Source organism: Scyliorhinus torazame, chromosome 9 (assembly GCF_047496885.1).
Source record: "Scyliorhinus torazame isolate Kashiwa2021f chromosome 9, sScyTor2.1, whole genome shotgun sequence".
NCBI lineage: Eukaryota > Metazoa > Chordata > Chondrichthyes > Carcharhiniformes > Scyliorhinidae > Scyliorhinus > Scyliorhinus torazame.
The window spans coordinates 230,679,288-230,702,789 of NC_092715.1; the positions used below are offsets into that span (position 1 = coordinate 230,679,288).

Genomic DNA, 23,502 nt, shown 5'->3' on the forward strand with positions numbered 1-23,502 from the left:
ATATCGCATTAATTATATGGAATTTAAAAAGAAAATACCCCCTCAATCTGAGAGAAAAGGCAAAAAGTGCAGTACTCTAGCTGGAGCCACCTCTTGCATGTCTTCCCCCCTACATTACGCCACCAGAAGTCCTCAGGACAATTGTGCTGGGCTGCGAACCATCCGATATAAGCCATTTGAATCGCTAACTTCGGATGGTTTTGTCAATTTTACCCTGATAGTTACTCTTAAAAGAGTTGGACGGAAAATAAATCGCTACTAACTCCAGAGTAACTATGTAAACACCAAGACCTAGCCTTGCATGAGACACCCCCACACAGACAACCCCATCACTTCTCGGTTCGACCCTCTCCCATATCTTCTAGAGTTTCGAAGAATGAAAGGTGATCTCATTGAAACCTACAAAATAGGTAAAAGGAATAGACAGGGTAGATGCAGGTAAGGCGTTGCCCCTGGTTGGGGAGTATGGAACCAGGGGCCACATTTAAGCTCAGTCATTGAATATGTTTAGATTCAAGATTGACAGATTTCTAAATATGAATGATATAAAAATTGCATGGGAAAAAAGCATTGAAGTGGAATGGATGATTAACCATGATCGTATTGAATGATGGAACAGGCTCAGTGGATGAAACGGCCTCGTGCTCCTATGTTCCGATCAACAAATTTATGCTGATTTTCCAGAAATGTTTATAGATTATTTTACATGATTTTACATTATTTTAATTATTAAATTGCATTGTTGAAAAGAAGTCAACATAATTTAATGATTGTAGTTTAACATTTGTGTAGTCTTAACAAGCAGCACAAGCATAAAATGTAGGTTGTCATGAAAATTCACAATTATTTTTCACTTTCAGTGGCTATAACCCAAGGAAGTGGGATTAGTTACAACCTTGCAGAAATTCAAAGCCAGCCATTCTACCATGACATCAACTCTGGGCTCCAGAGGTCATTGTCTTCTCCACCGGGCAGGTAATTCCTTTGATTTTAATGATGTAGTTAGTGGCTTGAGAAAAAGCTAATATTGTGTATGTTGATCTCTTTTCTGTCATTTGGCTATTGTTCTTGGAAGAAAAATTAAGTTGGAATATTTTGGTCATATGTTATGGGCCAGGGTGTAGAAAACTCCAAAGTTTATCATGGAGTTCACCTGACCCACAACTGTTTATAGATTTTGGTTATGAGGAGCATAAGGGCCTACCTTTCAGGTGTTATTCAACAGAGGCCTTAAGCACTTTTAATCAAAAACAAAGTTTATTCTATGAATTCAGTTAACATTTCTATAAACACACACAGTAAGCATCTTTATCAACTACAAACATGAATACCCCACACAGCTACAGTTCTCTCTCTCTCTATATATATAACACCCTTAATAACTTCCCTTTTTAATTTGATAACAACATCCAATAAGCCATAAAAACTCTTTTACCAAAACAGTAGGTTTGAATTCTTTCCAGAAAACAGTTATCACTTTTACTTTATCAAGTGATCTGGACACCTTTTAACATGCACAGAGGGAAGAGAAGCCTTCTTTGTCTGAATCCAGCTTCCAACTGTGTAAACCGAAAGTAAAACTCAGAGCCACAGCCAGCTCCCAGCTCAAAACAAAAGTAAAAACCCAGAGCCACAGCCCAGCTCCACCCACACAATGACATCACTGAAGCCATTTGATAAACACACATTTCTTAAAGGGACACTCTCATGACACATACCGTACTTTTCCTGTCCATGTAATACTGCTGGTTAAAATATAGCTGTATCCTACCTGAAAGGAGATGACCCTCCATCACTGCTAATTTGAAGTTTAGAGCTCAGAGAGGACCCATCAACTTTGTTTTTTGAACAAAAACGTTGCAGTCCCTGAGCAGCGTGTACCTGATGCCAGCAGAATTACGTCAAGATATAAATGATGGGCAGAATCCTCCGGTCCACCAGCCGTGTTTTCCGGTATGGCGCGCCCCGCCGGCAGCGGGATTCTCCGTTCACGCAGCCAGCCAATGGGGTTTCCCATTGTGGCCTCTCACTCCGTCGGGAAAACCGCGGGCATGGGTGCACTGCTAGCGGACCGAGAATCCCGTCGACGGAGAATTCCGCTGGTGGAGTTTACAGTGTTGTAAATAAATCTTGATGCAAGAGAGCAGATTTGTAGATATGCTGCCGGGTTATTACAGTACTGTGAAATCAAAGCGATATTTAAGATCAAACTATTTTGTAAAATTCAGATTGCACAATTGAGGCTTTATGCTTCAAGAGGCAAAAATGTAGACATTGCAAACTGAGTCATAAAATGGATCACTTTTCAAACATCACCTGGAAAGAAAATGTATCACATTTTCAATTTTTAACCACAACCAAATCTGTTCTTCAAATGTAATTGTTTACAAATGTAACATTTGATATTGTGGAACATTTGATATGCTGAAATGTAGTTAAACCTGATTGAACATACAAACCAGCTGTGAGTTTAACCTGGGAGAGAAACAAGTTTGATTATTTAAACTGCATGAACCCCTTTTAGTAAAAAAAACAATCGAAAAACTCCATTTTACTTCTTGTTATATTGTACACTTGTGTGTAACTATGGAGAGAGGCATCTCAGGATAATATAAGCATCTATCAGTGAGTTTTTGTTTTGTAAATTAGTTTTTGTCGTTCATGAGAATTACATTGTCACAAACTTAATTCCTTGTAACGGAGTGATGCCTGACGGACAACTGGAATGCCTCTATGTTACCACATGTTACAACTTTTTATACTTTAAAATTGTAAATAGCAGCAGACATTTTGAGAGAAACCTCTCCTGCTGTGACATCATGAAGTTCTGCTACACCAACATTATGAATGGAAACAGCTAATTGTCGCTAGACAGAAATTTCATGGGGGTCACAACAGGGGGAATTCTACAAACTATCTGTTTTCAGACTACCTTGAAGTAGCTGTTCGAGAACATAAAATGTCGGAGCAAACAATGACGGAGACACACCAGTGAAAATGCAGATGTCTTCCTTTATAATGTTGTGACAACCCAGTGGAATTCTCATTCCCTTTAGGGAACTATGCAGTAACTATAATTGTGTTGAGAATCTGGGTTTGATCAAGCATAAATTTTGGAAAATGCACTAAAATCATTCTGAGAAGATTGATAAGTTTAGCTCCAAACCTTTAACTGATTTGTGTATTTATTTGCTAGCAAACGGCCTAAGACGATCCCCATTGATGAGAGCATAGATACCAGTCCAACAGAATTCTATCCTTCTCCCAGCTCACCAACCAGTGTCAGCCGGACATGGCATGAAAGAGATCAAGGTTAGTTCTTCGAGTGAGCTTGCTGAAGTTTAATATATCATGCTAATTACTAAGATATCTCCACAAATACATGACATAGAATGAGATTAAACATAACGAGCTAAATTTTCATTTGGGGGTCAGGAACCCAATGTGGCGATCAATTCCGGATCTGGATTCAAACCTGTTGGAAGATATATTATAGATTGTGGACATGATGGATTAGGTTATTGCTGCATTTTATGAAATTGTTGGCATGTGCTGGGAGTAGAGTGGAAATCACAAAACATGACAGTATGTGGCACCTCTGCCTTCAAAATGGATTTTCTCTCCTTTGAAAAATGGGATCCATTATGCGCTGTTCATTATCTTATCTCCTCCACCCTCACCTCCAACAAGAGGCTTGAGGAGCTTGTTTGTTTCTCTGTCATTGAGATTGAAACCGTGGCTGGAATTCTCTGGCTATTCTCTGGCGGTGGGATTCCGCCACCAGCTGCACCCTGCTACACACGGGTTTCCCGGCAGTGTGGGGTGGCTACAATGGGAATTCCCATTGATAGCATCGGGAGCCAAAAATCCCGCTGTCAGCGAATGGCACGCCACCAGCTGGGAGGCCGGTGAATCCCACCCCATGCAAACAGCAGCCTCGACTACATCTGTCTCTTCACCTAGCCCATCAGACCAAACCTGCCCATCCCTGAAATTGCATCTTTCTCTACTTTCTTTGTTATTTTTGTCCATGCCCTCCTGATCTTGTCCATGAGACTGCTCCCTTGACTCTATTTCCACGAAACTGCCTGGCCACCCACCTTCACTTCCTGGCTTCCATGTTAGCTGATATTATTACAGTTATCTATCTTGAAGTACTATTCCACGCTGACCCCCTTCAAATCTGTCCTCATCACCCTCTCCTCAAAATATCAACCCATGACCTGACACTTCCACCCTTACAAACCACCACCCCATCTCCAACCTCCATTGAGAGGGGGGGGGGGGTGAGGGGTGGAATACAGCAGAGGACAAAAATTCATATCACGCTGCCATAAATGTGCAGCAGAATCTTCTACTGGTGTCCCATATGGCAGGTCGGAAAACCCATCAGAGCCTGGTGTGAACCTCATTTGCATCCCCATAATGGAATGCAGATTAAGATCTGACTGTACACGTCAGATTCTCATTGCCGGTGGTGGGAAAACACACCAGCGTGAAACACGTTTGGATGTCGGGACTCACCTGAATAATGCCTGGGGCTGCCTCTGAAGTTCAGGATGGAGGTAGCCCTCAACCCTGGAACACCATAGAAGTGGGTTGGGGGAGCATCTGCAGGTGGATTTCCAGGTTAGGTATCATGGAAGGGGTGTATCGTCCAGCCTCCGAATGTTCTGGAGATCTATCTTCATTCTTCAATAGTTCACGGCGAAAAGGACCCGGGTTCTATCCCGACACTGTCCGTGTGGAGTTTGCACATTCTCCCAGTGTCTGCGTGAGTCTCAACCCCACAACCCAAAGATGTGCAGGGTAGGTGAATTGGCCATGCTAAATTGTCCCTTAATTGGAAAAAAAAATCAATTGGGTACTTTAATTTAAAAAAAAAATCATTCTTCAATAATGGGCAGTGATGTTCGGTGCCTTTTCAATATGGCACCTGGACACAGTGGCGGACCACACACCATCCAGGCCTGCCCTGGCATAAAGCACCCATGTCCATAATTAATGAGGTTGGCGCCAGAAGATTTGGGCATGTTTTTCCCATTGGCTGCCACAGCGGAGGACACTCCAAGTTCCCAGTCCTGCCACGGCACTTGGTCACAAAATGGGAGAATTCCATCCTGAATATTGGCCATTGTCCTTGACTCCTGCCGTTTTGAGGCGATTATGAAAAATGTTTCCTTCTGATGTAAAGGAATTTCATTGTGATATTATAAAAATTGTAACAATAACTCTGAAATGTTCAGTGTCGTGACATACATTTCAGAGCAACAAGCTTCTGCATTACAACATTTAGCGCCTTCAGCAAAATAAACTGTCATAAAGTCCTTCACAGAAGCATTATCAATCACAACTTGACACCTGGCCAACTGAGGTATTGTGTTGGTAATGGAACCAGGTGTGTTCCAGCCAGCTGGGCATAATGTTGGAGGAGCATGGTGTGGTCAACTTTGTTCAGTGTTTGCTTTTATTATTCTGCATTGGCAGGTCAAAAAAGATGATCACGCATAGTTTACCAGAGTCACAGTCAGATAGGATATCATTTGTAATTTTGGCAAAGGTCATTTCAGTGCCGTGGCAACAATTTTAATATGCGTGCAAAATGTTGTTCATATCTGTACTACAATATGAAGCACATACTGGGCACAAGAATAAAGTTAGTTATTTCAGTAGCTAATCCATTGCCTATGCATGTTCAAGGAACTGGTTAGTACAAACAATTTATGAATGGGATTTCTTTTGCTCACTTTGGAGATTTTTCTACTTACATGGTCCTACTACACAACACATTTTATGGCATTTCAAGTAAACGAGGATAAAAATGTGCAATTTGTTATTGCTGCATGGAGTGTGTATGGCCCACATTTTGCAATATTAATGACAGCTAAACTGTCAGTGTTTTCCACCATTATTTTCCTGAAAATGTCAGCAAATTCTGGAGTCTGTATTTGTGTTGTCAGTGATTCCACACTTCTCCAGATGGCGTGCAGTTCAGGTAGTCCCAGAATGCAATCAATTATAAATCATTGTGTCGTGTTATTCACCCTGGGGTAACACGGACTGCAACAGGATGCAGGTGAACGGTAAAGCACACACCAAACGTAGGCGTTGATTCAATACGATTTATTGAACTTCTGTAACAATGCACACAGCTGGCTGTGGGTTGACACTATACTACTCTAAGTGTACTAACTCTAACTTACCAGACCAGGCTAGCTCTGATCCACGTGTAGAAGGTGCTGACTGATATATACACCCTGACTGTCACTACAGTTGTCACCAGTGGAAAGAGGCGGAGTGCTGATGCCTCGTGTGTTTTATAGTTGGAAGCCCCCCTCTGGTGTTCTGTCTGGTGATTGGTTGTGTTCTGTCTTTATGTTGATTGGCTAACCTGGGTGTCTGTCACTACCTGTTTTTACCTCATGATGTGCATGGGTGCAAAGTATGACATTCCCCTTTTAAAAAAAAATTGTCGGTTGCTTAGAGCATATACAACATATTTACAGATATAATTATTTACAGAAAATGGCGAGTGAATGCATATGTACATGTAAGGTGTCTAGCGTGCAGATACAGAACAATATGTCCAAAGGAAATATTTATAAGTCCAATCTCTGGGGCTGGCGTTGGAATCCTTGTCGAACGCCTGAGAGGTGGAGGTGGGGACGACGGCGCCTTGACAGGCGGGATTGCAGCCAGATTGGTGGTCTCGTGGAGCGAGGTGTCCGGAAAAGGCCTAACGACAGAGAATGTGAGATCCAGTGGTGCGCAGGCAAGCTTGCATAGTGTCCTTCTGTTGCGCCATTGGATCCATCAGCAATGCGAACCACGAATGACCTGGGAGCAGCCTGTTGAACAACAGCAGCTGGAGCTGACCAGCCTCCACCAGGCAACTTGATGCGATCAGCATCTTCCGGAGAGAGCACAGGCAAATCAGTAGCATGAACATCGTATGTCAGCATTTGCCGGTTTCTGAGTTGCTGCACCATTTGCAGCACTGGGAGGTGATCCAGGTCAGGTAAATGAATAGCCGGAACAGTCGTCCGCAGGTCACGTTTCATAAGGAGTTGTGCCTGCGACATACCGATGGACAGAGGGGTTGCCCTGTACACCAGGAGCGCAAGGTTAAAGTCAGAAGCTGAGTCTGCAACCTTGCAGAGCAGTTGCTTCACGATATGGACCCCTTTTTCGACCTTACCGTTAGATTGCAGGTAATGCGGGCTCGAGGTAATGTGCTTGAACTGGCATAGCTTTGCGAAGTTGGACCACTCTTGGCTGTAGAAGCAGGGACCATTGTCACTCATGACCGTGAGCGGAATACCATGCCTGGCAAATGTCTCCTTACAGGCCTTGATGACAGTCCTTGATGTGAGGTCGGACAGTTTCACCACTTCGGGGTAACTCGAGAAGCAGTCATTTATAAGCACGTAGTCATGCCCATTGGCTTGAAAAAGGTCGATTCCCACCTTAGACCACGGAGAGGTCATGATCTTGTGTTGCTGGAGTGTTTCTTTGGGCTGAGCAGGCTGGAAACGCTGGCAAGTCGCACAATTGAGGACCATGTTGGATATGTCCTCGTTGATGCCAGGCCAATAGACAGCCTGCCGGGCCCTGCGCCTGCATTTCTCGATACCGAGGTGTCCCTCGTGGATCTGTTTGAGCACTAAGCTCTGGAGGCTGTGAGGAGTAACAAAATGATCCAGCTTGAGGAGGATCCCTCGACAACTGTTAGGTCATCCTTGACATTAATAAACTGGGGGCATTGCCCTTTCTGCCATCCATTTGCAAGGTGATGTATGACCCGCTGCAGAAGAGGGTCCTTGGCAGTCTCTTCTCGAATGTTGACGACTCGTTCATCTGAGGCCGGGAGGTTGTTGGAACACAGTTGCACCTGTGCATCAAATTGGCGGATGAAGCCGACCTGTTCACAGGGCGAGGTGATGGCGCGAGACAGGCCATCCGCAATGATTAGCTCCCTGCCCGGTGTGTAAACCAATTTGAAATCATACCTGCGGAGTCGAAGGAGAATGCACTGAAGCCTGGGCATCATGTCACTCAAGTCCTTGTGAATGATATGGAGCAAGGGTCTGTGGTCAGTCTCTACTGTGAAGGTTGGTAGACCGTAGACGTAATCATGGAACTTTACAATACCGGTGAGAAGGCCCAGGCACTCTTTCTCTATCTGAGCATACCTCAGTGGCCCTGGACGCATAGGCCACTGGAGCCCAGGACGAGGAGTCATCCTTCTGGAGGAGCACCGCACCGATGCCGTCCTGGCTGGCGTCCGTGGAGATTTTTGTCTCCCGCTCTGGGTCAAAAAACGCTAGCACCGGAGCAGTGGTGAGCTTTGCCTTTAACTCAAGACACTCTGCTTGATGTGTGGGTTGCCACTGAAAGGCAGTGGACTTCTTCACCAGATGCCTGAGAGCCAAGGTGTGTAATGCGAGGTTGGGAATGAACTTTCCCAAGAAGTTAACCATACCCATGAAGCGGAGTACCACCTTTTTGTCTTCCAAGGTCTTCATGGTGTTGATGGCCTTGACTTTGTCCGAGTCCGGTTGCATGCCCTGCTGGGATATTTGATCACCCAAAAACTTGATTGCTGACATGCCAAAGGAGTATTTGGCCTTGTTCAACTTGAGGCCGTTGGCATGTATGCGTCTAAAGACTTGTTGGAGACGAGATATGTGTTCCTCTGGGGTCGTGGACCATATAATGACGTCATCAACATAAACCCGCACACCCTCAATGCCCTCCAGCATCTGTTCCATGATCCTGTGAAAGATTTCAGAGGTTGAAACAATACCAAACGGCATGGGGTTGTAACAGTACCTTCCGAAAGGTGTATTAAACATGCAGAGCTTCCTGCTGGACTCGTCCAGTTGTATCTGCCAGAAGCCACGCGATGCATCTAGCTTCGTGAAGAATTTGGCATGTGCCATCACACTGGTTAGCTCCTCCCACTTCGGGATCGGGTAGTGATCCCGCATTATGTTTCGGTTAAGATCCTTGGGATCAATACATAGGCGCAGTTCTCCAGAGCACTTCTTCACACAGACCATCGAGCTGACCCAGTCAGTCGTTTCCGTCACTTTAGAGATTATACCCTGGTCTTGGAGATCCTGCAGCTGTGCCTTTGAACGGTCCTTCAGAGGAGCCGGCACCCGGCGTGGTGCATGGATCACAGGCGTGGCATCAGGCCTGAGTAAGATTTTGTAGCGGTACGGCAGCGTGCCCATTCCACTGAACACATCCGGGTATTGTGACAGGATTTCGTCAATGTCAGCCTGAAGATTCATATTGGCAGAGGACGTGGAATGTACGCGCTGGATGAGATTGAGTAGCTTGCATGCATGGGCACCAAGCAAGGAAGTCTTGTCAGGCTTGACGATTTCGAATCGCAGTGTGGCTTTGATGGGCTTGTTGGAGACATGCAGGTGACAAGACACTAACGCAGTGATGGCATTGCCATTATAATCAAGCAGCTGGCAGGCCGGTGGAAGAATTTTTGGCTGCCTTTGGATGCGAGCAAGATCTGTTTGAGATATGAAATTGGCTGAAGCACCAGTATCCAGCTTGAACTGGATCCTGCATTGGTTGACTTGTACGACAGCACGCCATTCGTCCGCAGAATCCACGTTTGAATCCACGCTGAATTTGAGGACGCCTTGTCACACGTGGTAATGATGCCTCACACGATATGGGGACTCCGGGCATTCATCCTTTGGATCCGTGGTGTTACCAGGTTCCGAATCCAGCAGCTCTTGCTGCACACTTCAAACTCATTTGCGTTGGAACTGGGATTGCTGGCCCATGATCGGAGGTGCAGACCTGCACAAGGCTACATAATGGCTCGGCTTCCCACAATTTAAACATCGTCTGCCTCTTACAAGGCATTGCCGCTTTAAGTGGGCGGTGCCGCAGTTCGGGCACGTCGTGACGTTGACGTCGTAATGCTCCATGCGTCATCGCACATGCACAGTGCGGTCAGCCACTGCTTGCACCTGTCATGTTTTTTATTTTTAGGAGCTGCTCCCGCAGGGCGTCGGAGTGGACGCCAAACACGACCTGATCCCTGATGAGGGAATCAGTGGTGTCACTGTAGTTGCAGGATTGTGCTAATATACGGAGATGAGTTAGAAAGGATTGGAAAGGCTCATCCTTACCCTGAAGGCGTTGCTGGAAGACATAGCGCTCAAAGCTCTCGTTCGTTTCGACTTCAGAGTGACTGTCGAATTTGGCTAACACGGTCTGGAACTTAGTCTTGTCCTCGCCGTCGGCAAAAGTGAGCAAATTGAAGATTTGGATGGCCTGGTCCCCCGCAGTCGACAGGAGCAGCGTGATTTTTCTGGCATCGGACGCATCCTCGAGGCCCTAAGTCTCAATGTAGAGATGGAATTTCTGCTTGAACCCCGCCAGTTGGCGCCGAGATTTCCGGAGGGGCCTGGATCGTCTCCATGCTGCTGGAAGGCACTTGCTGGTCGTCACTGAATTATTCAAGGTAAATTAATTTGATTAAGTAGACTCCTGGTATCCTGGTATCATGTTGTTTTATTCACCCTGGGGTAACACGGACTGCAACAGGATGCAGATGTACGGTAAAGCACACACCAAACGTAGGCGTTGGTTCAATACGATTTATTGAACTTAAGGCACAGCAGGCTGTGGGTTGACACTCTCCTACTCTTAAGTGTACTAACTCTAACTTACTAGACCAGGCTAGCTCTGATCCATGTGTAGAAGGTGGTGACTGATATATACACTCTGACTGTCACTACAGTTGTCACCAGTGGAAAGAGGCGGAGTGCTGATGCCTCGTGTGTTTTATAGTTGGAAGCCCCCCTCTGGTGTTCTGTCTGGTGATTGGTTGTGTCCTGTCCTGTATGTCGATTGGCTAACCTGAGTGTCTGTCACTGCCTGTTTTTACCTCATGATGTGCATAGGTGCATATTATGACACATTGAACTGACAAGAACGTCCACTCTTAGGGTTGGGTTTCCGCTGCTGGGGTAGGTTGTCCAAGTTGGGCAGACTTGCCCCAGTTTTAAGGGCTGTGTTGCACCCGCTTTTCACTCAGTGTGGAGGGTGGGGGGGTGGATAGAGTCAAGCCTGCCAGCCCTGGAAACAGAAAATAGGCGGCCTCAGGGACGGGTGAGTTCTGAGGCAGGTTGTTTAGAAGACCCACCTCTGTTCTCAAGGACTTTGTCCCAGTTGTTTTAAAAGTCCCTTCTCCTGCAGGCAAAATGGGATCTGTTGGAAATGGGTTGAATCCAGGTCCTACCTATCATTTTTAAAGGTCTCCAGAGTCGGGCCGACTCCACAGAAATCCTTCCTTAGTTTATCTGTAAAAAAAAAACCTTGGAAAGTGTTCAATGACATACAGCTGGGTATGTCAATAACATACTAAGTTCAGAATTTTACTAAATAACCTCACTGAGCTTGAATAAATCAATTTTGTAATTGTTTAATGTGTATCTTTTTCAATTATAAGAAGAATGTCCATATATTATTAGTGTATATTTCAATTTTGCTTATAATAATATTTTAGGTCCTATATTAATTCCATATATAAGGGTGGCATGATGGCACAGTGGTTAACACTGCTGCCTCACGATGCCAGGGACACGTGTTCGATTCCAACCTCGGGTTACTGTCGGTGTGGAGTTTGCACATTCTCCCCGTGTCTGTGTGGGTTTCCTCTGGGTCCTTCGGTTTCCTCCCACAGGTGTACAGGCTCGGTGGATTGGCCATGCTAAATTTCCCCTAAATGTTCAAAGGTTGGGTGGGGTTACAGGTGGGGGATTGGGCCTAGGTACAGTGGTCTTTCGAAGGGTCAGTGCAGACTCGATAGGTCGAAGACCTTCTTCTGCACAGTACGGATTTTATGATTCTAAATGCTCTTAGTTTTTTATTTTGCTGTGTGCAAAATTTTTAAATTTAAGGTGAAGGGATTCTCTGATGTTTACTTCCTGATTTGCTGTCTGTGAGAATACTTAGATATGATTGGCTGCTTAATGACAACACTGTTGCGTGACGGCTTTCACTTTGTGCTAGATACAAGCTGATGACAGGAAAGGGGATGTCTGCCATAGAGATCACTAGATCTCAGTGGACAGCTTTCTTCACAGTGCTGTTGTTTTCCTGCTGGCCACAAAATCCAGCCCAATATAATGTACAGAGCCTGTTACAGACTCAAAATGCATAATGCAATGCTTTTGTGCTACTTTGTTTGGAATCCTTTATCATTTTCTTCAATGCTATTTTAAATGTACATTCATGTTTTGTCACATTTGGCTGCAAAGAGTTTGCAGGTGTTCAGGTGAATGTTCTTGCTTGTCTGGGCTAATAAGATTATATACCTGTTTAACAGGTGGCGAGTAATTTAATTGACAGTACATTCAGAGCTTAAAGATGACACCCAGGTGCAGAAACAAAGACATTTGATGGTGTTTTTTTCTTTTTTTTAAATGCTTGCATTTTATTAAAGTGATTTAAGGGTTTTGAGTTCTTCCAGACTGCTTTCTACTTGGAAACAAATTTTAAGCGTGTTTTTAAGTACAATGCATTTACTCACAATCGGGTTCCTGTCTAAACTACACTACACATTGAAATAGGTACAAATTCTGTTTAACCAGAATTTAATTAGAGAAAGTTTAAATGGAGCAAAATTAAAGTGCATTCTCTCAGTAAATCCAAAGAAAACCAAAATGCCATTTCAAATTAAATATAGTGGAGATTCTTGGGGATAAGGAAGATTAATGGAACTGCAGTTGTCAGGTATCTCATGCTATTAACCCTTTAAGTTCCGTACTTTTGCAGTGGCCTTGCAATGGCCTATCTTAATTACTGAATGGTCTTTTCAAAATATATTCTTATCCGATAATTATATTTTTAAATGATCAACAGCAACGTTTTAACCTCTATAAAATAGAAACCTTATTTATATTTCAACACTTAAGAGTTCAGTGCTGAGTTAAGTGAGATTGAGTGCAATGTGAAGGTCCCTCTTAAGTGATGACTCCTTATTAGATTTTGATTTCTTTGACCTGGCTGGGTTTATTTCACTAAAAGCAAATGACTGATTAAAGCAATCTCCAAGATGGAAAAGGCAAAAAGTCAAGGAGTTATTATAATTTGGTATGGAGTATGACAAATTGAATCTTTGTCAGAACAACAGTTTCAATTTTGATAGTTTTCTCCCCCAAAACCTCTCTGTTTTGCAAGGAATGGTTCCGGAGAAATATGATGGGCGTGATTTAATCCATTCTGGTGCCCTGATCTCTCAACCCCCCCACCGATGTGACCCCAGGACTCCCCCAATACCTCAACTCAGCTGTAAGGGGGTCTTCAGGCTCCACACAACCCCACATCACAGGGGCAGTTCACCCCTGGTCTGATCCTTGATGCGGGAAAAATGCCACCTGGCTCCTTGGCACTGCCTGGACACCCTGGGACACCCAGGGTGGCACTGCAAACTGCCAGGGTTTGCCAGGCGAACAGTGTAAATGTGTCCAGGTGGCATCAACAGTGCCAGGGTGCCACCCTGCCTGGAAGCCGACCACCCAGGGGCCTCCAATCACCTGTGAGACACCCCCCCAAATGAAATTTTCCACCTGGTCCCCTTTTGTGGGGACCAGTGCTAAATGTAGCTCAGCTGGGATCTCTTTGGTGAGGGCTGGGTGGCCAGATCTGACGTAATCATAGTTAAGTGAACTTTTAAGCTCACTTGACTAAGCAAATCTGGATCCCGCCTGTTGTGGGGGAATCCAGATCATGGCATGTTGCGAAATCTCGTTAGATCTCGCGAGGTGTAACGACCATCGTGAATTCCTAGGGAGGCCTCTCCCAGGATCTACCTGCCGCATTCCGTCCTGATTCCGGCTGGACAGGGCTGGTAAATCACACCCGATCTCTTTTTTGGATGCAGTTTTGATGTTTTAGAAATGTTTCTGTTGGTTTTGGGGAGCCCAATCTCCGAGCATTGAATTGAGATACAGGATGGAATTTTCCAAAAGTTGCAGAGTGCTGGATGAGGCAAGAAAATCAGTGTGAAACTCGCTGTTTTCCCAGCTGCCTTTTGTAGCCAGATCAAACTTTGGATCCTCGCTGTCTTCAGGGGATGTCCCGGAGGACTGGAGAATAGCCAATGTTGTTCCTCTGTTTAAGAAGGGTAGCAAGGATAATCCCGGGAACTACAGGCCGGTGAGCCTTACTTCAGTGGTAGGGAAATTACTGGAGAGAATTCTTCGAGACAGGATCTACTCCCATTTGGAAGCAAATGGACGTATTAGTGAGAGGCAGCACGGTTTTGTGAAGGGGAGGTCGTGTCTCACTAACTTGATAGAGTTTTTCGAGGAGGTCACTAAGATGATTGATGCAGGTAGGGCAGTGGATGTTGTCTATATGGACTTCAGTAAGGCCTTTGACAAGGTCCCTCATGGTAGACTAGTACAAAAGGTGAAGTCACACGGGATCAGGGGTGAGCTGGCAAGGTGGATACAGAACTGGCTAGGCCATAGAAGGCAGAGAGTAGCAATGGAAGGATGCTTTTCTCATTGGAGGGCTGTGACCAGTGGTGTTCCACAGGGATCAGTGCTGGGACCTTTGCTCTTTGTAGTATATATAAATGATTTGGAGGAAAATGTAACTGGTCTGATTAGTAAGTTTGCAGACGACACAAAGGTTGGTGGAATTGCGGATAGCGATGAGGACTGCCGGAGGATACAGCAGGATTTAGATTGTCTGGAGACTTGGGCGGAGAGATGGCAGATGGAGTTTAATCCGGACAAATGTGAGGTAATGCATTTTGGAAGGTCTAATGCAGGTAGGGAATATACAGTGAATGGTAGAACCCTCAAGAGTATTGAAAGTCAAAGAGATCTAGGAGTACAGGTCCACAGGTCATTGAAAGGGGCAACACAGGTGGAGAAGGTAGTCAAGAAGGCATACGGCATGCTTGCCTTCATTGGCCGGGGCATTGAGTATAAGAATTGGCAAGTCATGTTGCAGCTGTATAGAACCTTAGTTAGGCCACACTTGGAGTATAGTGTTCAATTCTGGTCGCCACACTACCAGAAGGATGTGGAGGCTTTAGAGAGGGTGCTGAAGAGATTTACCAGAATGTTGCCTGGTATGGAGGGCATTAGCTATGAGGAGCGGTTGAATAAACTCGGTTTGTTCTCACTGGAACGAAGGAGGTTGAGGGGAGACCTGATAGAGGTATACAAAATTATGAGGGGCATAGACAGAGTGGATAGTCAGAGGCTTTTCCCCAGGGTAGAGGGGTCAATTACTAGGGGGCATAGGTTTAAGGTGAGAGGGGCAAGGTTTAGAGTAGATGTACGAGGCAAGTTTTTTACGCAGAGGGTAGTGGGTGCCTGGAACTCGCTACCGGAGGAGGTGGTGGAAGCAGGGACGATAGTGACATTTAAGGGGCATCTTGACAAATACATGAATAGGATGGGAATAGAGGGATACGGACCCAGGAAGTGTAGAAGATTGTAGTTTAGTCGGGCAGCATGGTCGGCACGGGCTTGGAGGGCCTAGGGCCTTTTCCTGTGCTGTACATTTCTTTGTTCTTTGTTCTTTGTTTTGTTCAAACAGCACTCTGTGCAATTTCAAATTGCTGGTGGGGATCGCACAGCCAGCCTGGTTGGGTGATGGCGGGGTTGGGGGGTGGAGGGTACGTTTGGGGGACAGCGGCCTGAACTCACTGGCAAAGTTAGAATTCAGAGCTCGGTGAGACATTTTTAAAGGGTGCCCTGATCTCAAATTGAAGTTAAAAGGACCCCACCCCCCCACCATTTTTTTCCAATTAAGGGGCAATTTAGCGTGGCCAATCCACGTACCCTACACATCTTTGGGTTGTGGGGGCAAAACCCACGCAAACACGGGGAGAATGTGCAAACTCCACACGGCCGGTGACCCAGAGCCGGGACCGAACCTGGGACCTTGGCGCCGTGAGGCAGCAGGGCTAACCCACTGTGCCACCGTGCTGCCCCTGGGCAGCCCCATTCTAAGTGTCTGCCCCCTCCCCTCCCCACCATGCCATAAGACTGTAAGACATAGGAGCAGAATTAGCCATTCGGCCCATCGAGACTGCTCCGCCATTCAATCATGGCTGATGTTTTTCTCATCCCCATTCTCCTGCCTTCTCCCCATAACCCCTGATCCCTTTGTTGATCAAAAAACTATCTATCACTGTTTTAAAGACACTCAGTGATTTGGCCTCCACAGCCTTCTGCGGCAAAGAGTTCCACAGATTCACCACCCTTTGGGTGAAGAAATTCCTCCTCGTCTCTGTTTTAAAGGATCATCCCTTTAGTCTGAGATTGTGTCCTCTGCTTCTAGTTTTTCCTGCAAGTGGAAACATTCTCTCTACATACTCTATCCAGGCCACGCAGTATCCTGTAAGTTTCAATAAGATCCCCCCTCATCCTTCTAAACTCCAACGAGTACAGACCCAGAGTCCTCAACCGTTCCTCATACGACAAGCTCTTCACTCCAGGGATCATTCTTGTGAACCTCCTCTGGAGCCTTTCCAAGGCCAGAACATCCTTCCTTAAATACGGGGCCCAAAACTGCTCACAATACTCCAAATGGTGTCTGACCAGAGCATTATATAGCCTCAGAAGTAAATCCTTGGTCTTGTATTCTGGCCCTCTCGACATGAATGCTAACATTGCATTTGCCTTCCAAACTTCCGACTGACCCTGCACGTTAACGTTAAGAGAATCGTGAACAAGGACTCCCAAGTCCCTTTGTGCTTCTGATTTGCTAAGCATCTTCCCATTTAAAAAATAATCTGTGCCTCCATTTCTCCTTCCAAAGTGCATGACCTCACACTTTTCCACATTATATTCCATCTGCCACTTCTTTGCCCATTCCTAGCCTGTCCAAGTCCTTCTAAAGCCCGCCTGCTTCCTCAATACTACCTGCCCATCCACAGATCTTTGTATCACCTGCAAACCTAGCAACCGTGCCTTCAGTTCCTTCCCCCAGATCATTAATGCATATTGTGACAAGTTGTGGTCCCAGCACCGACCCCTGAGGCACACCACTAATCACTGGCTGCCATCCTGAAAAAGACCCCTTTATCCCCACTCTCTGCCTTCTGCCAGTCAGCCAATCCTCTATCCATGCCAGGATCTTACCCTTAACACCATGGGCTCTTAACTTATTTAACAGTCTCTGATGCGGCATCTTGACAGAGGCCTTCTGGAAATCTAAATAAACCCACGTCCACTGGTTCTCCTTTGTCTAACGTCCTTGTTACTTCCTCAAAGAAGTTACTTCCTTTGTCAGACATGACATCCCCTTGACGAGCCATGCTGACTCAGTCCTATTTTATCATGCACTTTCAAGTAATCCGCGATCTCATCTTTAATAATGGACTCTAAAATCTTATCAATGACCAAAGTCAGGTTATCCGGCCTATAGTTTCCTGTCTTCTGCCTCCCTCCAATCTTAAACAGCGGTGTTACATTAGCCACTTTCCTGCCCTCTGGGACCCTTCCTGTCTCCAGTGATTCCTGAAAGATCATCGCTAATGCCTCCACAATTTCCTCAGCTATCTCTTTTAGAACCCTGGGGTATAGTCCATCTGGTCCAGGTTATTTATCCACCTTCAGACCTTTCAGTTTCCCCAGAACTTTCTCCTTAGTAATGGTCACTGCACTCACCTCTGCCCCCTGATTCTCCTGGAGCTCTGGCATCCCACCGTGAAGACTGATGCAAAGTAACTATTCAGCTCGTCTTCCATTTCTTTGTTTCCGATATTACTTCTCCAGCCACATTTTCCAGTGGTCCAATGTCTATTTTTGCCTCTCTCTTACCTTTAATATATTGAAAAAAACTCTTCCTGTCTTCCTTTATATTACTAGCTAGCTTGCACTCCTACTTCTTCCTCTCCCCCCTTATTGTTTTTTTAGTTGTCCTCTGCTCGCTTTTAAAGGCTTCCCAATCCTCTGGCTTCCTATTAATCCTCGCCATGCAGAGGCAACCACTCTCTACCCCCTTCCACCGTCACCCCGGCCCAATGCACATTATCACATAATGGGAACCCCATCTAATGCGGTTCCCTGGGGGCCCCGCCTGCTGGCATTGTCCAACAATGTTCCTCACCGCCCGGGGGGCTATACTCACCACCACACGAACAGAGGTGAGTACCAGGGCAAACGGGCCCTGAACCTTTCACCTGCATTCTACTCCTAAAAGTGTTAAAGAAGCAGCAATATCTTGTGTGGAGATACATGATTGGTTTGTTACAGCTTACGCTGTTACAGATAACAATGGCAGTATCCAGCTAGATTGGGAAACGGTAATTCCAAAGTGATCTTATTCACAGTGTCATTTTTGAAGTACTTAGCAACCTTATTCCTAAATTAAAGCTTCTGCTTGAAGATCCCACTGTGTTGTAACATAAAAATACTCACACTCACAGTGGGCTTGCTGTTGCACACCAAGTTGTGTTGTGCTCGAGATGCAATCTGTCTAAATTTCTGGCTGTATATACAAAGCATTCTGATGAAAATGCCCCTTTAAGTATTATATTGCCTCACCTTGCTGACAAATTTAGAGTCTACTTGTTAACTGATAAAGTGGAATATGAGTCGATCTTACCTCAGGCAATTTATTAATGTTTATAATTTTTATGAATAATTTAAATTATATTAACAGTGACTAATGCTAACATTTGCCAATGTATTATTTCAATTTTTTAAAATAAAAACTTTACCTTTATGAAAGGGAGCTGTGACAACCAAATGATGGCGTTTATATCTTTTATACCAGTTTTGCATGCTAAAACTTTGTGATATAAAGCAGAATGAATAATAATTACTGGTGGATAAACTAATATGCCCTAGCTATTCTAAACCTTGCACAACTGACATTTGTCAGTGAGGCACGATTCCTTTTGACAAAGTAGTAAGATGTACTTCAGCACTATGATAAATTGTTAGCTGTAATAAGCATAGCCAAATCACACAAAAATTAACTGTAAATAGGTTAGTAATGCACTAGTAAGAAGGATAACATTGATTAAAGGACCTGTGGCCTAAAAGAAAAATTAGGAGAATAGAGTAATAAAACTATACAGGAAATAGATATTAAATGGAGAGTAGGAATATCTGGGAGCAATTATAAATCTGTAATCTAATCAAGCAGTTTAGAATTCTATGAACACTCAGATTAGATTATAGCCTTCAAATCATTTTAAGTTATCTGTTATTTTCATAAGATGGTTTTGTTCAGTTTTTAGTTAGCTTTTGCAACGTCGGCAGTTTCCAGTCATTATGCCAACTCCATGGGTCAACTGGCAATTTTACATTAGATTAGTTGTGGACTCCAGGTGAATGGTGCTCAAGGACACGCAAATGGATTCCAGATATTGCTATCCTGTTTCTGGTGTATCCGCTTATCATTGGTTACAGTTGTATAGCCAATGGAAAGAGGTGCTCAGATTGCATGGCTCTCACTGCCACTATTTAGGCCCATGAAGTGCTTAGTGGCACTGAAAATAAAGTTTGCACTCTTTATATTACAGCATGTGATTGGATAAGCCACTGCTGACTGCCACCAGCACATTATCAATATAATGATCAAGCCTCATGGCACCTTCATACTAAATGAACAGGATTATGTTGTCATTCTTTTTTCATGGATTTGAACAGAGGGGCATGTGCTGTGCTCTTCATTTCCTTATCAATGAAACAGGATTGACAGAGCTATTGACTCGTAGGATTCCCAGAGCTCCAGTAATTGATGGAATGTGTGTGGCAATAAGGGCCACATATCCCAGCCTCCCCTATTCTATGGACAAGAAAAACCTTCATTTGATTAATGTTCTGCTACTATATGATGTCAGTCACAGTATCCTGCATGTTAATGTCCAATATACAAGAAGCAGATGCTCCCATGTGACAAGCACTTGTGTGGAGCTTCAACCTTTGAGGTTGCTTGATGGGTGGGGTCTATTGGGGGGAGGGCAGTCATTTTCCAGGGGGTGGTCAGTTGGCAGGGGAGAAGGTGGAGTTGATCGGGGAAGGAGGCAGATTGTTCAGGAGGGGAGCAGAACTGACTGAGGAAGGGAGTTGGTTGGGGGACGCATCAATTTGAGGGGCAGGAAGGTGCGTCTAAAAGGGTAGGAGGCAGCCGGGTAGATGCCTGATCCCAGTGGTAAGCCCTGGGGCCTGGGGAAATGGGGATGGAATGTCAGAGGTCTGGGGTGGGGGCGTTGGGGAGGGGCCAGAGACCTCAGGACGTGGTGGGGGCAGGTGAAAAGCAGATTGCTGGTTTTGGTGTGGGGATCAGGGCCTGAAGGTGGTGTGGGAATCCGGTCTGATGCGGGAGGTCCTGATTATGGTGCCTTCACAGGCTATGACCTGGAACCAGGTTTCAAGTATGAAGCTGCTCACCTTCTGGATTAGTCAAATCCTCTCCTTGAGGAACTGCCGGGTTTCCTAACCTGGTAGATAATTGTTAATATTCAAAAGTGGATCTACAAGTTCCACCCAGTTTCCTTGGAGCAGATTGTTTCCAAGCTCAGTTAAAACCAGAAATGTTTTGGTTGGAGGTGGGTTTGGGGCAGCAATCAGATTTTTGAGATTTTAACTCTACACCCAGGTCAACTTTGAACTTTTCTGCCTTGAAAAGAAGCATCTGAGACATGATCCTTCCTTCAATTCCTTTCCCCCCCCCCAGTTTTTCCAACTAAGGGGCAATTTTAGCATGGCCAATCCACCTACCCTGTACATCTTTGGGTTGTGGGGGTGAGACCCATGCAGACTTGGGAAGAACATGCAAACTCCACATGGACAGTGACTCAGGGCCAGGGTTGAACCTGGGTCCTCGGTGTCGTAAGGTAGCAGTGCTAACCACTGAGCCACCGTGCCGTCCTCTGAGACAGGATCCTATCAATAGATGAACTTTATAAACAATTCAGGGAAGAGAAACAGTGGGTGCGATCTGCCGGCTGCATCGTGCCCGAAGGGGGGGCAATCTACCGTGCAAACGGTAGATGCTGGGTGAGGCCTCCTGTGGATTTCCTGGCAGCCACTCTGGAAGTGCTAACCTGTGCTGGGGGGCATGTCCTTTCCCCCTCGGGGGCGACACTTCCCTTTTTGTCCCCGGGGAGCACCCCTTGACTGAATCCCATTTTACAAAGCTGTTGGAAACCTCACATTGGCGAGGTTTGAATATTCAGTGAGGGGGAGCATGTGGCGGGGTGGCTGGGTAATCATATTTTTTTACTTGTATTAAAATTCATTACCAATGACATCACTGGCGAGGGACAGGGAAAATCTTAAAAAGTGATCTCACCGGCGAGAACCGCATTTGCCGAGCCTCTCTGGATTTTCCGCCCGCACCGCAATTTTCTCTGATAGCGAATGAGTGCTGACTTTATAGATACAGAACATTACTTAAACCAGAGATGGATGCAGGTTCAAACTAGTAAAAGGCACATTTAAGGCTGATATCAGGAAGTTCTCGTTCACATAAAGAGTGGTCAACATGTTGGCTCATGATGAAGGTGAGGACATGTAGGCAGCACGGTAGAACAAGTGGATAGCATTGTGGCTTCACAGCGCCAGGGTCCCAGGTTTGATTCCCCCCTGGGTCACTGTCTGTGCGGAGTCTGCACTTTTCTCCCTGTGTCTGCGTGGGTTTCCTCCGGGTGCTCCAGTTTCCTCCCACAGTCCAAAGACGTGCAGGTTAGGTGGATTGGCCACGATAAATTGCCCTTAGTGACTAAAAAGGTTAGGAGGGGTTATTGGGTTGCGGGGATAGGGTGAAAGTGAGGGCTTAAGTGGGTCAGTGCAGACTCGATGGGCCGAATGGCCTCCTTTTGCACTGTATGTTCTATGCGGAGTTAAGGAAAAATAACTGAATCCATAGAAAACTGGTTTACCAAAACGATAGGAAGTAGAGAGTAGGAATAGAGGGTCATTATTTAGATTGGAGAAAATAGCAGGCCGACACGGATCAGTGCTGGGACCACCAACATGCAAAACCTGCATGACGAATTTGGAGCTAGGAATAATTTTTTAAAGAATCTTTATTGTCACAAGCAAGCTTACATTAACACTGCAATGAAGTTACTGTGAAAAGCCCCTCGTCGCCACATTCAGGCACCTGTTCGGGTACACGGAGTGTCCAAATTACCTAACAGCATGTCTTCTGGGACTTGTGGGAGGAAACGGGAGCACCCGGAGGAAACCCACACAGTCATGGGGAGAACGTGCAGACTCCACACAGACAGTGACCCAAGTCGGGAATCGAACCTGGGACCCTGGAGCTGTGAAGAATAGTGCTACCCACTGTGCTACCGTGCTGCCCTGGTAACTCATTCTCAAAATTTGCAGATGATATCAAATTGGGGGATATAGCTAACCATGAGGATGATTGCGACAGCATAGAAGAAAACTTTGCAGACTGGCAAATTAATTTAAATATGAATAAACATGAGGGGCAGCACTTGGGTGAGTAAAATAGGAACATCACTTACCTCTCAGAAAATGAGAAACTTTCAACATGGGTTTTCCTTCCTATTTTGACACTTCTGACCACCGGAAATTGGGGGGGGGGGGGGGGGCGGGAGGAGGACGGGAATGCTCTCCCTCAATTTCTGCCTTGTTAAATGATGCACCTGAAATGATGCAATAAAATCAGCTACTTTCTCCGCAACCTGAAAATGAATTCTCCAGGAGTGCACCGTGCATGACTCGTATCTTGAGTACTTTATTTCTAGATTAATATTCCCAGATAATTAGCACAAGCTGTAGCTCATTGATAACACCCGTACCTCTGAGTTGTGAGATCACGGATTCATTCCAGAAACAAGTACATAATCTGGACTGACATTCCACCGAAGTACTGAATGAGTGTGACAGTGGACTCTCAGCTGAGAAGTTAGACCAAGGTTCCTATCTGCTCCTAAGGTGGGCAGCAAAGAACCATGGTACTATTCAAAAAAACGCAAAGTAAATTAATTCTCCTGATGTGCTGGTCAATATCTATTCCTTAATTAACATAATGATCCGATAACCTATTTTAATTATCTCATTGTTGTTTGTGGGACTTTGCTGAACATAGATTGACTGTTTCCTACACTGCAACAGTGACCGCACTTCAAAAAAATCAATTCATTGACTCTGAAGGAGTTTGAGGCAACTTTTCTTTTCTTCATTCTTTCATGGGATGTGGATGTCGCTGGCTGGGCCAGCGCTTTTTGCCCATCCCTAATTGCCCTTGAAGGGAATGGCATACACGACCATTTCAGAGCAGCTAAGAGTCAACCGCATTGTTGTGGGTCTGTAGGCCAAACCGGCTAAGGTTGGCAGATTTTCTTCTCCAGAGGGCACTAGTAAACCAGGGGTTTTTTTTTTTTACAACAATCAGTGACAGTTCTTATGGTCACCATTAGTAAGACAAGCTGTATATTCCAGAATTTATTAATTGAATTTAAAATCAACCTGATGGTGTGTGGTGGGAATTGAATTT

General features: G+C 45.2%; 1 protein-coding gene across 11 annotated transcripts in view; it reads left to right on the plus strand.

The window, feature by feature from the left end:
• Window positions 1-23,502, plus strand: part of LOC140429759 (nuclear factor 1 B-type-like) — a 967,235-nt gene that overhangs the window by 785,573 nt on the left and 158,160 nt on the right. For all 11 annotated transcript variants that reach the window (XM_072517155.1, XM_072517149.1, XM_072517147.1 and 8 more), the window contains 2 exons: window positions 861-975; window positions 3,197-3,312. In XM_072517155.1, coding sequence (XP_072373256.1) covers window positions 861-975; window positions 3,197-3,312 — 231 coding nt within the window. The remainder of the gene's footprint in view (window positions 1-860; window positions 976-3,196; window positions 3,313-23,502) is intronic.